Below are 11475 nucleotides of genomic sequence, written 5' to 3'. Positions count from 1 at the left end.
CGCTCATGTGGACACCGCTGGGCCTGTGTGCAGGCCATCACATAGGTGCATGTGTGCTTCCTGACAGTCACATGCCACCAGCCACACAGGCATACACGCTGTCACACACACGTGTACACATCGTCGCATACATACCACCACACACGTGTATGCACACCACCACACATGTATGTGCACACCGCCACACACAAGCATAAACACTGTCACAACTGTGTACACATCGTCACACACGCACATACACACCATCACACATGTGTGTACACTGCCTCACCAGCAGACACACAGATATACTGTGTGGGCATGAAGGCCACCACAGACATGTACACCCTACCACACGTGTGGCTACACCACCACACAGGTACGAGGTGCACACGCGTACAGCACCAGATAGTAGACACACTGCCACACATGCCTGCCTGGCCAGAGGTGGCCAGCAGGCTCGGGGCCAGGCTGGCGCATAGGTGCCCAGCTCCCCAGGTGGCGCTCCCCAGCGTCAGGGGCAGTCACAAGCCCAGCCGGGATGCAGGGCCCTAGCGGACCCAAACGGGACGCTCCCACACGCATGCGCGTGGCCTGTTCTGTTCCAGGTGCCCTGATGAGCATGGGCCTCGCCCTCCTGGTGTCACTCACTGCCCACTGCTCTCACCCCCAGGCCGAGGGAGCCTCCCAGAGAGGCCTGGATGCCAGCAGGGCCGACCTGTGGGCCAGGTGAGTGCAGGCTCCACGTCCACAATCAGGTTTCCTGAAGCAGATTCCCTGGGTGGGAGTGAGAAGGAGTGACCACCTTCAGGGTCTGCTCACGACATGCGGGCATGGCCGAGCAGGGCTCTGACACAGAGGCCTGGCCCCAGTGGCCCAGGTCACTCGCTGGAGATGGTTCTGGACCTCTGGGGTCCTGCAGCGGAGTCGCACCCACATGGCTGGGACAGGCCCCCCTCCTCGGCCTGGAGACAGTCACTTCCTGTCCTGAGGCCTCTCAGTTTCCTTCTCTCCACCCTGAACCTGATTGCCCTCTCAAGCCCCAAACTGAGACCCATCTAGGGGGTCTCTTGGTGGGGGCTGGAAGTCACTGGTCTGCCCTCATCAATGGACCAATCAACTGAACCACCAGGCAGGGCTGCAGGCTAAGCTGGACCAGTCGAGCCCTGGCTGTGGTCTTGTGAGACCTGACCCTTGCTGGTGCATGGGTCTTCTTAGAGTCACACCACGAGGATGGCCTGGCTGTGGGCACCCACCAGTTGCCCTCTAAACCCTTGGCCATCTTGGGGCCTCGGAGCCCTAAGCCCCAGAACTGGGCTCCTGGTACTGGGCCTCAGACCCAGAGTCAGGACAGGGGTCACTTTTCTTTTAATGTTTATTATTATTTTTTAAGTTATTTGGCTGTGCTGGGTTTTATTTGCAACATGCGGAACATGCAGTCTTCACTGCACACACGGGATCTTTAGTTGTGGCATACAAACCCTTAGCTGCAGCATACGGAACCTAGCTCCACCAGGAATAGAACCCAGGCCCCTGTATTGGGAGTATGGAGTCTTAGCCACTGGACCACCAGAGAAGTCTCTGGACAGGGGCTCCTTGTAAGCCCTGCTCATAGCTTGGAGCCTTGGCACCACAAGGGTGCCCTCGGGGGGGTGGGGGGCGTCCACACCTCTTGCATCTCTCACCCTCACCCCAAGTTGAGGAGTCTGACCTCCATCCCGAAGGCTGCAGTCTAGGGCCCCGACTCCCTCTGCCCCTCACTGTCAGCCTCCTTTCTGCCCAGTGCCAGCGCCTCCCTCCTGCAAGGTTTCTGGTGCCAGCCAGCCAGCCAGCTGTCCCGCGACCAACTTGCAGCGCTCATCAGGAGGATGGCAACGCAACACGTCCTCCTCAGAGCCTGGCAGGTCAGCGGCGGCCACCGCCAAGACTGCTTGGGGGTCGAGGGCAGGGGTGGACTCCCTGGAGAAGGGCCCCAGGGACAGGCAGGAAGGGAGGCGCCCCCTAGCAGGGGGCCCGGGCAGCACAAGGCCAGGATCGTGGCGTCAGGACGCAGGGTAGTTCTCCTAGAGCGGACAGTCTTATTATAAAATTAATATAAAGTCAGTAATGCATTTGACATGACCTGAGGGGAACGGGACAAGATGTCCAGGCGGGGTGGATGGGGTAAGTGGACCCTTAGTGAGCCACCATGGTAGGGCCCGACACCGGATGGGAGGGGTCTGGGCTGGTGTTCCCTGTCCTGTTCTCACCTGGAGGTGGATGCAGGAAGAGGCAGACAGGAAGTCAAGTGACAGAGAGCTGCCAGGCAGGAGGAGGGGTTGGTGGACACAGGACAGGGCTGAGAGTTGGGCGGGGGCTCCAGGGAGGGCCCAGTCAGAGCGGAGAGCCCAGGAGAGCCCAGGCCATGCTGCGAGTGACATGCCGCCCGCCCTGCCCAGCTCAGCTGCCTGGCCAACCTGGCCGCCCAACAAGACCTCCAGGGCGACTTCGAGCTCCACCCCCCCGACCTGCTGCTCTTCTATAAGTGAGTGCCCTTCCTCACCCAGCACCCGGCCATGTGGGCTGAGCAGGCTCCCAGGGGCACCTCCATCACTCAGAGGCACCCCCGTCGGCCCTCCCCGCGGCCCCCCAACCTTTCCGCAGCCTGACACAGGTGAAGGAAGCAGACTGCCGGGCCTTCATCCGCCGTGCCGCCCAAGGAGACACAGAGCTGCTGGCCAATCTGCCCGACCAGAGGGCCGCCCTGCAGCACAGGGCCCTGGCCTGCCTGGTAGGCGCTGTGGGCCGGCCGGCCGGGTGATGGGCTGTGGGACCAGGCTTGTGCTGACCTGCTATCCTGCAGGGAGGGCCCTGGCCAAGGCTCAGCGCCTCCGACCTGCTGCTCCTCGGGGTCCTGGTGTGTGACATGGACGCTTCCAGCATCGTGGCTGCAGACCCCCATGTGCTGCAGAATCTGCAGCACTGTCCCCGGCTCACAGCTGCCCAGCAGGCTGCCCTCAACAGGCTGCTGGCCAGCGGCAGGACCGTCCTCGGGTGGGTGGGGGCCCCTCCCTTCTGCCTAGGCCTCCCATCCTGCAGATGAGAGAAGAGGCAGCCTGGGGGTTGATGTTCCCAGCCCCACTGACCTCCAAGTCCAACCCAGCTCACGCCCCACCGTGACCCTGTAGTCCATGGGGTACCCAGAGGCCTGGGGTGGAAGCGTCCACTGGGCGGGCCCTGGGAACGGCACTTGGGGAGGGCACGTGGCCTGAGGGGTCCCAGCGCTTCTCAGGACCCGACTCGGAGCCCCCTTTGCACACCAGGCCCCCCGGCTCCTGGAACCTGGAGGGGCTGCGGGCTCTGGGACACCTGGCCTCATACATCAGCCCCAGGCTGTGGATGCAGCTGCAGGAGGTAGGGCAATGCCCCAGGCGGGGTGATGCGGGGGAAAGGGGATCCGGCCGATGTTCCACCAGCCCGTCCAGCCCTGAGGGCTGGCCTGCAGCCACTCTGATACCCAAGTGGTGTCCCCAGTCGTCCCCGTCATGGAGTTTCTGTCTGAGGGGAAGGAGAAGAGAACAAGTGGCCCTCCCCAGGGTGTGGACTCTCCAGGCCCGCCCGCCAGGCCGTGGGCCTGGACTTCTTCCGCAGCATAGTGGCCGCGTGCCGGGCAGGGCAGCTCAGGCAGCGTGATGCCAGGCACTTTGTTACCAGCTTCCTTGAGGCCAAGTCCAAGGCAGTGTCCTCACCATCCAAGCGGGATACAGGTCAGTGTGGCCACCATGGCCTGAGGATGCTGCGTCCCCCTCTGCTCAGGTTTCTCATCCTGCAGTGGGGGGCCCAGTGGCATGGCACCCTCTGCCTGGACCTCCTGAGCTTGACCAGGACCTCTGTGCTGGCGGGGGGCAGTGGTCAGAGTCTGGTGGGGCCGGTTTGGGCATTGAGATCAAGGTCAGGGTTGACTCAGCCTGGTCTTAGCCAAGTTTTTGGCTAGGAGTCAAGCTTGGAAAGAGTCAAGGTTAGGAGTGAGGTGGGGCCCAAAGTCAGCAGTGGCGGTCAGCTCAGGCAGAGGCTGACCAGCCGGGTCCTAAACACCCACACCCCACCGTACCACAGGGAGACCCTGCGTCCGTGGTAACATCACTGCGGCCACCCTGCATGACGACCTCTTCCTGATGCGCTACGACTGCGGGCAGCTCGAGTCCTGCCTGGGCAGCCGTGTGCTCAGGGCCAACCTGGACCCCCTGCTGCAGCACCCGCTGCCCACCGAGTGCCAGCAAGTCGTCAAAGCTAAGCTAGCTAGGGTGTGTCAGGGCCTGGTGGTGGGAGGGGGTGGGGGTCGTGGTGTGGCCTGACCACCACCTGGCGCCCACCTGCAGGTCTACCCAGGCGGAGTCCCCGAGGAGCAGCTGCGGCTCATCCCCTCACTGGTCTACCTCTACTCCCTCTCGGAGATTGGCCAGTGGCGCATCACGTCCAAGGACACGGTCGTGACCCTGTTGGCCCCAGACGGGGCCCTGGAGAACCAGACCGAGGTGAGGGAGGGTAGGGGTGTGGTGGGCGGGAGACGCTCGCTGACCCTGGCCTTGCTGACCCCAACCTTGCCTGCAGGCCATCCTGCAGAAGTTCCTGGACCACAATGGCACCGTCACTGGCGCGCTGCTCGTGGCCATTGGGGGCTCTCGTCTCTGCTGGATGAGCCCCCGGCAGATCCAGGCCATCCGGCCCTCAGAGTTCCGGTGAGCCCCCCTCAGAGTTCTGGTGAGCCCCACCTCAGAGTTCCAGTGAGCCCCCGTCAGAGTTCCCGCCCCCGACCCCACCTCAGAGGCAGCTGCACTCCTCAGCCAAGGCAGGCCCAGGTGGGGGCCCAGGCCAGGCCTTCCGAGGTCACCGGTTTCCCATGGCCGCAGTGACAAAGGTTTACAAGCAGAGTGACTGAAAGCAACAGAATCGTGTCCTCTCATAGTCTGGAGACCGGAAATCTGAGATCCAGTCGTCAGAAGGGCCGTGCTCCCTCTGAGACCTGAAGGGGAGGCTCCTTCCTCCTCTCCCAGCTTCGGGGCCCCATCACCCGTCTCTGCCTCCCTGTGCATACATTCCCTTCTTCTTCGGACACCAGTCATTAATTTAGGGCCCACCCTAAGTCTGTGTGCCGACTCACTGGAAAAAATCCTGATCCTGGGAAAGGTTGAGGGCAGAAGGGGACGACAGAGGATGAGATGGTTGGATGGCATCACCGACTTGATGGACACGAGTCTGAGCAAACTCTGGGAGATGGTGAAGGACTGGGGAACCTGGCCTGCTGCAGTCCATGGGGTCGCCAAGAGCCCAACACGATTCAGAGACTGAAGAACTAAGTCAGGGTGACCGCATCTTAATCTGATTATGTGTACAAACAGGAAAGACCCTATCTCCAAATCAGAGACCAAAACCTCACACTGTGAGGTTCTTGGTGCACCTGCGTCCACATTACGGATCCCAGGACCGAGGGCAAGGGGAAAGCCGCGGTTCGGGGTGACAGGGCGGGGCCGGTGTCCCCAGGTGGAGGGCCCCTGGCCTGCCCACGAGCCGCGCCCCCTCTCTCAGGCTGGCCGGGGCCCTGGACATCTCCTCCTGCCCTCAGACCCGCAAGAACGTGCTCTTTGACAAGGCCCGCGAGGCATTCGCCAGCGCCAGCACCACGGACACCTACTACCGCTTCATGCGCCCCTACCTCGGTGAGACCCGGGCGGGCGTGGGGCCCGCCTCCCGGAAGCCCCGCCCCCTCGAGCCCCACCCCCACCCCCCGCCTCATCGCTGCCCCGCCCCTAGGCGGTGCCCCGGTGGAGGAGCTGCGGCACCTGGCCCAGGCTAACGTCTCCATGGACATCGACACCTTCACCAACCTGAACCCCCGAGTGCTGCAGGTGGGTGGGGGCTACCCGTCAGAGGGAGTCGGGGAGCCTTAGGTCACGGTCTGCAGGCCCCAACACCCCAAAGTCTGAGGTGTGCAGTGTGGGCCCCAGGTCATTTCTCCAAGGCGTTTCGCAGGGTCTTACCACCCCCGCCTCGGCCAAGCTCTGACCCAGCCCCTTCCCTCCTCCACCCTTCACTGCCCCCTGCAGAGCCTGAGCGTGGGCAACGTGACGACGCTGCTGGGTCCGAACGTGGGGGACCTGCAGAAGGCTCGGAGCCACCCTATCATCAGCTCCTGGCTCCGCAGCCTCAATCGGTCAGCCCTGAGCGAGCTGGGCCTGGACACGGACCCCACCGGCCCCACCAGCTCTGCCCACTCGACCACTGGGACGCCCAGCACCACCCTCTGGACGCACCATCAAGCCCCCACCTCAGAAGGGCCTGGGAGCACCGCCCCCAGCTCAGGTACCCTGCACCCACCCTCCCCCTGGAGTGGGCCATTCCCCCTCTGCTTTGTGTGCCCGCCCCCACAACCCGACACCCGCTACTGGTTTCTCCTCTTTCACCCAATCTCATTCTCTGCTGGCGTCGCTTCCCATCTGCCTCCTTGGGTGACACATGGGTGACACTGACTTTGCCCTGCATTGCCTGCTGAGTTAGTGAAGACACAGTCACCTCCCCAAACCTGCTGAGCAGCAGAAAGTGGAGGATGGGGAAGCTCTGAGGTCCCCATTGGGGCCCAGAAGAGCGGCCCTACCTGGGGGTCCTCACTGCTCTTCCCCACCCTCAGGGACGGTGGGAGGTGTGGGCCCTGAGCCTGGGACGCAGGGCAGCCTGGGAGCTCCCAGCTGGACTGAAGGTGCTCCCTCCGTGTCCTACCTGCAGGCAGCCCACCAGCCCACCTGGGGTACCTGCCACTGGCTATGGCCCTGCTCGCAGGCCTCCTGTGGCTGCTGTATGGGGGCACCCCAAGGCCCAGCTGGCACCACCCACAGGGCATGGTGGAGGACCGCACTGCCCCAGCTCCACATGCGGGAGAACAGGGGTTGGCACGTGGAGCTGGACACCTGCCTAGACCAAGATGCAGGCCCCAGGGGACCTGGCCACACCCCCCATCCTAGGGTCCTGCAGGGCCAGTCCCTGCCTACACCCAGCTCCCAGGACCTGGAGCCGGAGCGAGGGCCTGGGCCCGGGGTCACTGCCCCAGCCAGTGAGGGCGACGCTGCCCCTGTGCTCAGGCTTCTTCTGTGGACTGACTTGGCCAGCTGAACTGAATAAAGGACAAGGTGATCTTCCTGCCTGTGTCCCTTTGATCTGGGCCTGAGGAGGGACAGAGCCCCTCTCAGCTGGGATCAGGACTCCAACTGGCCATCTCCTGGGCAGCTGTGTCACCAGAAGCCGCCTGGAGCATTGTCCTGGACTCGGGGGAGACCCTGTGTGGAAATGGCGCCAGGAAGGCCCTGAGGGCCTCCTGCCTGGAGTCCCTCCCCCTTCCAAGTGCGCGTGGGAGGGGTTGCAACCCAGGTGGCCCTATGCAGGAGGCACAGCCGTCAGGGCTCCCATTTCAGTCCTCAGAACACCACGGGGCACCTCTACAAGAGGAGGATGGGGTTCTTTTATTGAGCTTCAGAGCCCTGGGGGTTCCAGCCCGGTGGGGTCTCCATGCAGTGCTGGTCGCCAGGGCACAGCAGCCAGCTCAGCTCAGGACTGAGACCAGGAGCAGACTTGCGGTCACAGTGAGCACAGGTCCAGGCCCTCGTCGGAGGCAGTGGGGGCCTCCGGAGGAGGCCTCTGCACAGAGAAGAGGCGCCTCAGCCCCTGCCCTTCACTCTGCCCGACACCGCCCAGCCGGCCACCCCAGCCCACCTCGGCTGTGGAGGTCCAGGACCAGGTAGCCGTTGGGGACGCCGCCGACGAGCCCCAGCCCCAGCCTGGCCAGGTCCTCCTGCGACTGCCGGGAGATCCAGTCCCGCAGGGGCACGTTCCCTGCCTCAGCCTTCAGGCCCACCAGGTTTGGGCCCAGAAGTTTCTGCACCTCGGCCACGGTTAGCGACTGCCAGAGCCCGCAGGCGGCGGTCAGAGTCATCCTGCCTTTTCCCAGAGACTTCGGGCTTCTCCTCCACCCAAACCACCCCAACACCCCACCCACGGACCCCGCCTTAGCCTCTGTAGACCCTGGAAGGGGCTTTGATGGCCGCCCCTCCCAAGACCCCGCCCCTAGAGGCCCTGCCCACGAGAGGCCCCGCCTTGCCCCGCCATGGTACCAGCACCGCCTCTGTTGGCAGTTTCTTGAATGCAGCCGCGTCTATACTGATGTTCTGCCAAGTAAAAATCCGCAGGTCTTCCGTGGAGGCCCCACCTGCCCTCCGGGAGAGGAGCCCCCAGGTGTGAGACCGTGCAGCAGCCCCCAGTCCCACCCTCTGACCACAGGCCACCAGAAGCCACTTCTTTTACCAAGAGTCCCTTTTCCTAAGGAATTCCTGGGCCCCTGATTTGCCTGCTGACCACTTGACCCTCTGGGTTGGAGGAGAGGTTGGAGGTGCCCAGAACTCACAGGGTCTCAGCCAACAACACACACTCGGAGGGACAGACTTTGAACACTAGTCATGCCGCTAGTGGACTGCCCAAAGATGGGGGAACCTCAGGCATCATTCCCTCCGTATCTTCCTGGGCTCACCGAGGAAGGGCTTGATCCTTGTGAAGTATTCAGACCTGCTGACGTTCTGGAAGGCCATGTGGGCCTTGTGGTAGAGGACAGCCATCTGTGGTGGGCTGCACGCGTCCAGGTCCTGGGGTGTGGTCATCCTGAGGAGGCAGCGTGGGGCCGGGCAGTGAGCTCAGAGCACAGCACTCCCACCACCCCCGACAGACCCCAGGACTCACCAAAGCACGCTGAGCTGCAGGGAGCCCAGCTGCTCGGGGCGGAGGACGCACAGGTAGGTAGGGCGGAAGGTGGCCAGGGTGTCCAGGGCAGCCTTGTCCAGCTGGCCTCCTCCCCTTACATAGCGGGCAATCAGGGCAGCCACCTGTGGGAGGAGGCCACTCAGTGGCTTGGGGCAGGGAGAGATGTATGCCCCGGGCCTGGACCACCGCACGCCTTGTGCCACCCCCAGGCCTGTGCCATCTCACACTGCGCCCCCCTAGACCGGGCCTGCACAGCCTCACACCCTATGTCTGCCCCTCCCCACCCCCACAGCTCTCACCTGAGCATCTACCCCGCGCCCTTGGCTGACTTTGAGCAGAGATTTCACGGTGTCCAGGGAAGTCACATTCCACTTGTGGATGTCCTCAGGGGTGACGTAAAGGAAGAAGTAACTCAGGTGCTCGATCAGGGACCGGGGGTACCCCTGTGGGTAGAACTTCCGGGGGAAGGGACCATAAGGGCCGCTGACATGACTGGGGCGGCGGGGACGGCCGCGCTGTGGCAGGCGGGCTGAGCCCTGAACTACCTCATCCAGTTTGCGCTTGAAAATGTGCAGCTGCTGGTAGGTGAAAGGAATCAGGTTCACTTGTCTCATCTGCGTGGCCAGCAGGGCCCCATCCATACAGGCCTCCAGCTCCCACTCCTCATAGAAGAAGAGGTTCTCATCCACCACTTCGGCCTCCCGCCCTGGGGGGCAGGCCTTCTCTGCAGGGACAGCCAGGGGGTGGGGGGTGCTGGGCTTCTCCCGTCAGCTTCCTCCTCCTCCTCCTCCCGCAGGGTCTCCCTTCACTGAGACCCTGAGCAACACAAGACTCTCTGGTCCTCGGTTTGAAAAGTGAAGTTCGCTTAGATGTGTGCGACTCTTTGCAACCCCATGGACTACACAGTCCATGGAATTCTCCAGGCCAGAACACTGGAGTGGGTAGCCTTTCCCTTCTCTAGGGAATCTTCCCAACCCAGGGATGGAACCCAAGTCTTCCACATTGCAGGCAGATTCTTTACCAGCTGAGCCACCAGGGAAGCCCGAGAATCCCGGAGTGGGTAGCCCTTTCCCTTCTCCAGTGGATCTTCCCGACCCAGGAATCGAACCAGGGTCTCCTGTGTTGCAGGTGGATCCTTTACTAACTGAGCTATCAGGGAAGCCCAGGCCTCCATTTACTCATCAGCAAAATGGCGAGATTCTATTCACTCTCCCGCGTTAGCATGACTGAAGGAGCTCAGTGAACGGGAAGGGCCGCAGGTACAGGTTGAGGAGACCTCACGGTGCGAGCCCCCAGCCCCCGCCTCCTGACACTGATGGGGCTGGGCTGCATGCTCACTCTCTGTGCCCCGCCGGGCCCTCGGGAGGAGGACGGTCAGCTTAGGCTGCTGCCAGGACAGGTCCTGGGATGTGCGCTGCAACCTTGAGGTCAGGAGAGCCTGAGAACAGAGCAGGGCTGGGACTGAGCAGGGAGTGTCCTGGGGTCCGAGGAACCCTGCCCAACCAGGGCCAGAAAACCTTCCCCTGACTCCCCAGAGGGCCCTTACCAGTCCCACGTCTGCAGCCTGGGCCCTGGAACGTAGAACCCAACCTGCAGGGGAGGGGACACCAGGCTTGAGGGGTGGCCAGGGGCTCCACCCTGGGAGGAAGGGAGCCACGGTGGTCCCTGGCCAGCCCCTGGTGGCACGGCCCACGACACCCCTCGAAGGAGCACAGGCCTCCCCATCCTCCTCCTGGGGCCCCTCTGCTCAGAGCAGGCAGACACCTGTGCTATGGGCACCCTCAGTTTGGCCTGTGCCCCAAACACTACCCTGCTTCGGCCTCCAGCCCTGCAGAGCAGAGGGGTCGAGCAGGGCTGCCAGACACAGTCCCCTCTGGGGGCAGAGATAAGGCTAGCTGCCTGCCTGGGACTCGCACCTGCTGACATTCAGGACACGGGTCTCCAGATTCAGGGGCACCAGTCAGGTGGGGGCCCCCGCCCACAGAGGGGGAGCACCCGAAGAGCCGGCAGAGCCCTTCCTGAAGCCCCAGCCCCCTGCGGACCCCCGTGGCTCTCCGCACTCCAGCATCCGGCTGCCCACCCTCAGTGCTCACCAAGGCAGAGAAGCAGGAGCAGGAGGCTGCCGTGGGCGCGAGTCCTCTGGGATCCCAGGTGGGGCGGAGCGGTCTGCAAGGCCATGGTCTGCGGTGCTCTGATGTCCGCACCACTGTGTCACCCCACCGCGGCACCGCCCCAGGCCAGTGCTGAAGGAGCACCGGGGCTGGAGGGCTCAGACCTGCACAAGCCTCCAGGGCGTCTGTGAGGCGGCCCCCAGCACCAGCCGGCCCGGCCCCGGCCCCGCCCATCTGGGAAGCCGGCCCCTCCTGCAGGGTCAGGGTGAGTCAGCCCGGCCCCCAGCCATGAGGGCCCCAGCTGGCGCAGGTCTCAAGCCCCGCAGGGCAGGGCAGGGCCGGGCAGAAGTTTTCTGTGAGGAGGCAGAGCCGCTGCTGGCTCTGGCTGACCTCGGTTTCCCACTCAACACTGGGGAGCTGAGCGGACCCCGACCCTACCCCGCAGCATGGTCATCTCCCCTGGGCTTTGTGCAAACCCAGGTTCTGCTGGGGCACCAGGCTGGCAGGGCCCACCGGGTTCCCTCCTGAGCTCCCCCGCAAAGCAGAGGCCTGGGCAGTGCCAAAGGGAGTTCCCCGGGGCCTAGGGGTCAGGACCCCAGGCTTTCAC

At 63.7% G+C, this 11475-nt stretch overlaps 2 protein-coding genes across 2 annotated transcripts; one reads left to right on the top strand and one right to left on the bottom strand.

The window, feature by feature from the left end:
- Positions 1-300: 300 nt before the first annotated feature.
- On the top strand, positions 301-7122 carry LOC120882266 (mesothelin-like protein). Its single transcript, XM_040266191.1, has 15 exons — positions 301-358; positions 588-708; positions 1763-1883; positions 2418-2503; positions 2623-2749; positions 2822-3012; positions 3282-3372; positions 3584-3725; positions 4075-4262; positions 4338-4493; positions 4570-4697; positions 5545-5675; positions 5770-5864; positions 6063-6318; positions 6644-7122. Exons 1-15 carry the CDS (start codon positions 301-303, stop codon positions 7120-7122), a joined length of 2370 nt encoding a protein of 789 aa, XP_040122125.1.
- A 331-nt stretch (positions 7123-7453) lies between these two features.
- MSLN (mesothelin) lies at positions 7454-11069 on the bottom strand. Its single transcript, XM_040229889.1, has 10 exons — positions 10851-11069; positions 10304-10347; positions 10096-10195; positions 9303-9481; positions 9057-9212; positions 8737-8879; positions 8531-8658; positions 8118-8212; positions 7720-7906; positions 7454-7644 (listed from the first exon to the last, which is right to left on the bottom strand). The coding sequence occupies exons 1-10, from the start codon at positions 10933-10935 to the stop codon at positions 7550-7552; spliced, it is 1212 nt and encodes a 403-aa protein (XP_040085823.1). The 5' UTR covers positions 10936-11069; the 3' UTR covers positions 7454-7549.
- Positions 11070-11475: the final 406 nt, after the last annotated feature.

This window comes from Oryx dammah, unplaced genomic scaffold (genome assembly GCF_014754425.2).
Source record: "Oryx dammah isolate SB20612 unplaced genomic scaffold, SCBI_Odam_1.1 HiC_scaffold_2, whole genome shotgun sequence".
NCBI classification, from domain to species: Eukaryota; Metazoa; Chordata; class Mammalia; order Artiodactyla; family Bovidae; genus Oryx; species Oryx dammah.
The sequence above is the reverse complement of the archived record's forward strand: the minus strand, read 5'-3'. Positions and strand labels throughout refer to the sequence as shown.

Excerpts from the sequence above, each read along its gene's own strand:
- LOC120882266 (XM_040266191.1), top strand. The coding sequence starts at position 301 with ATGAAGGCCACCACAGACATGTACACCCTACCACACGTGTGGCTACAC. Across the intron at positions 2,750-2,821 it reads ACAGGGCCCTGGCCTGCCTG|GGAGGGCCCTGGCCAAGGCT; the intron begins GTAGGCGCTGTG and ends GCTATCCTGCAG. Across the intron at positions 4,263-4,337 it reads TCAAAGCTAAGCTAGCTAGG|GTCTACCCAGGCGGAGTCCC; the intron begins GTGTGTCAGGGC and ends GCCCACCTGCAG.
- MSLN (XM_040229889.1), bottom strand. The coding sequence starts at position 10,935 with ATGGCCTTGCAGACCGCTCCGCCCCACCTGGGATCCCAGAGGACTCGC. Across the intron at positions 10,348-10,850 it reads GCTCCTGCTTCTCTGCCTTG|GTTGGGTTCTACGTTCCAGG; the intron begins GTGAGCACTGAG and ends CCTCCCCTGCAG. Across the intron at positions 9,482-10,095 it reads GGCCCGGCGGGGCACAGAGA|AGAAGGCCTGCCCCCCAGGG; the intron begins GTGAGCATGCAG and ends CTGTCCCTGCAG.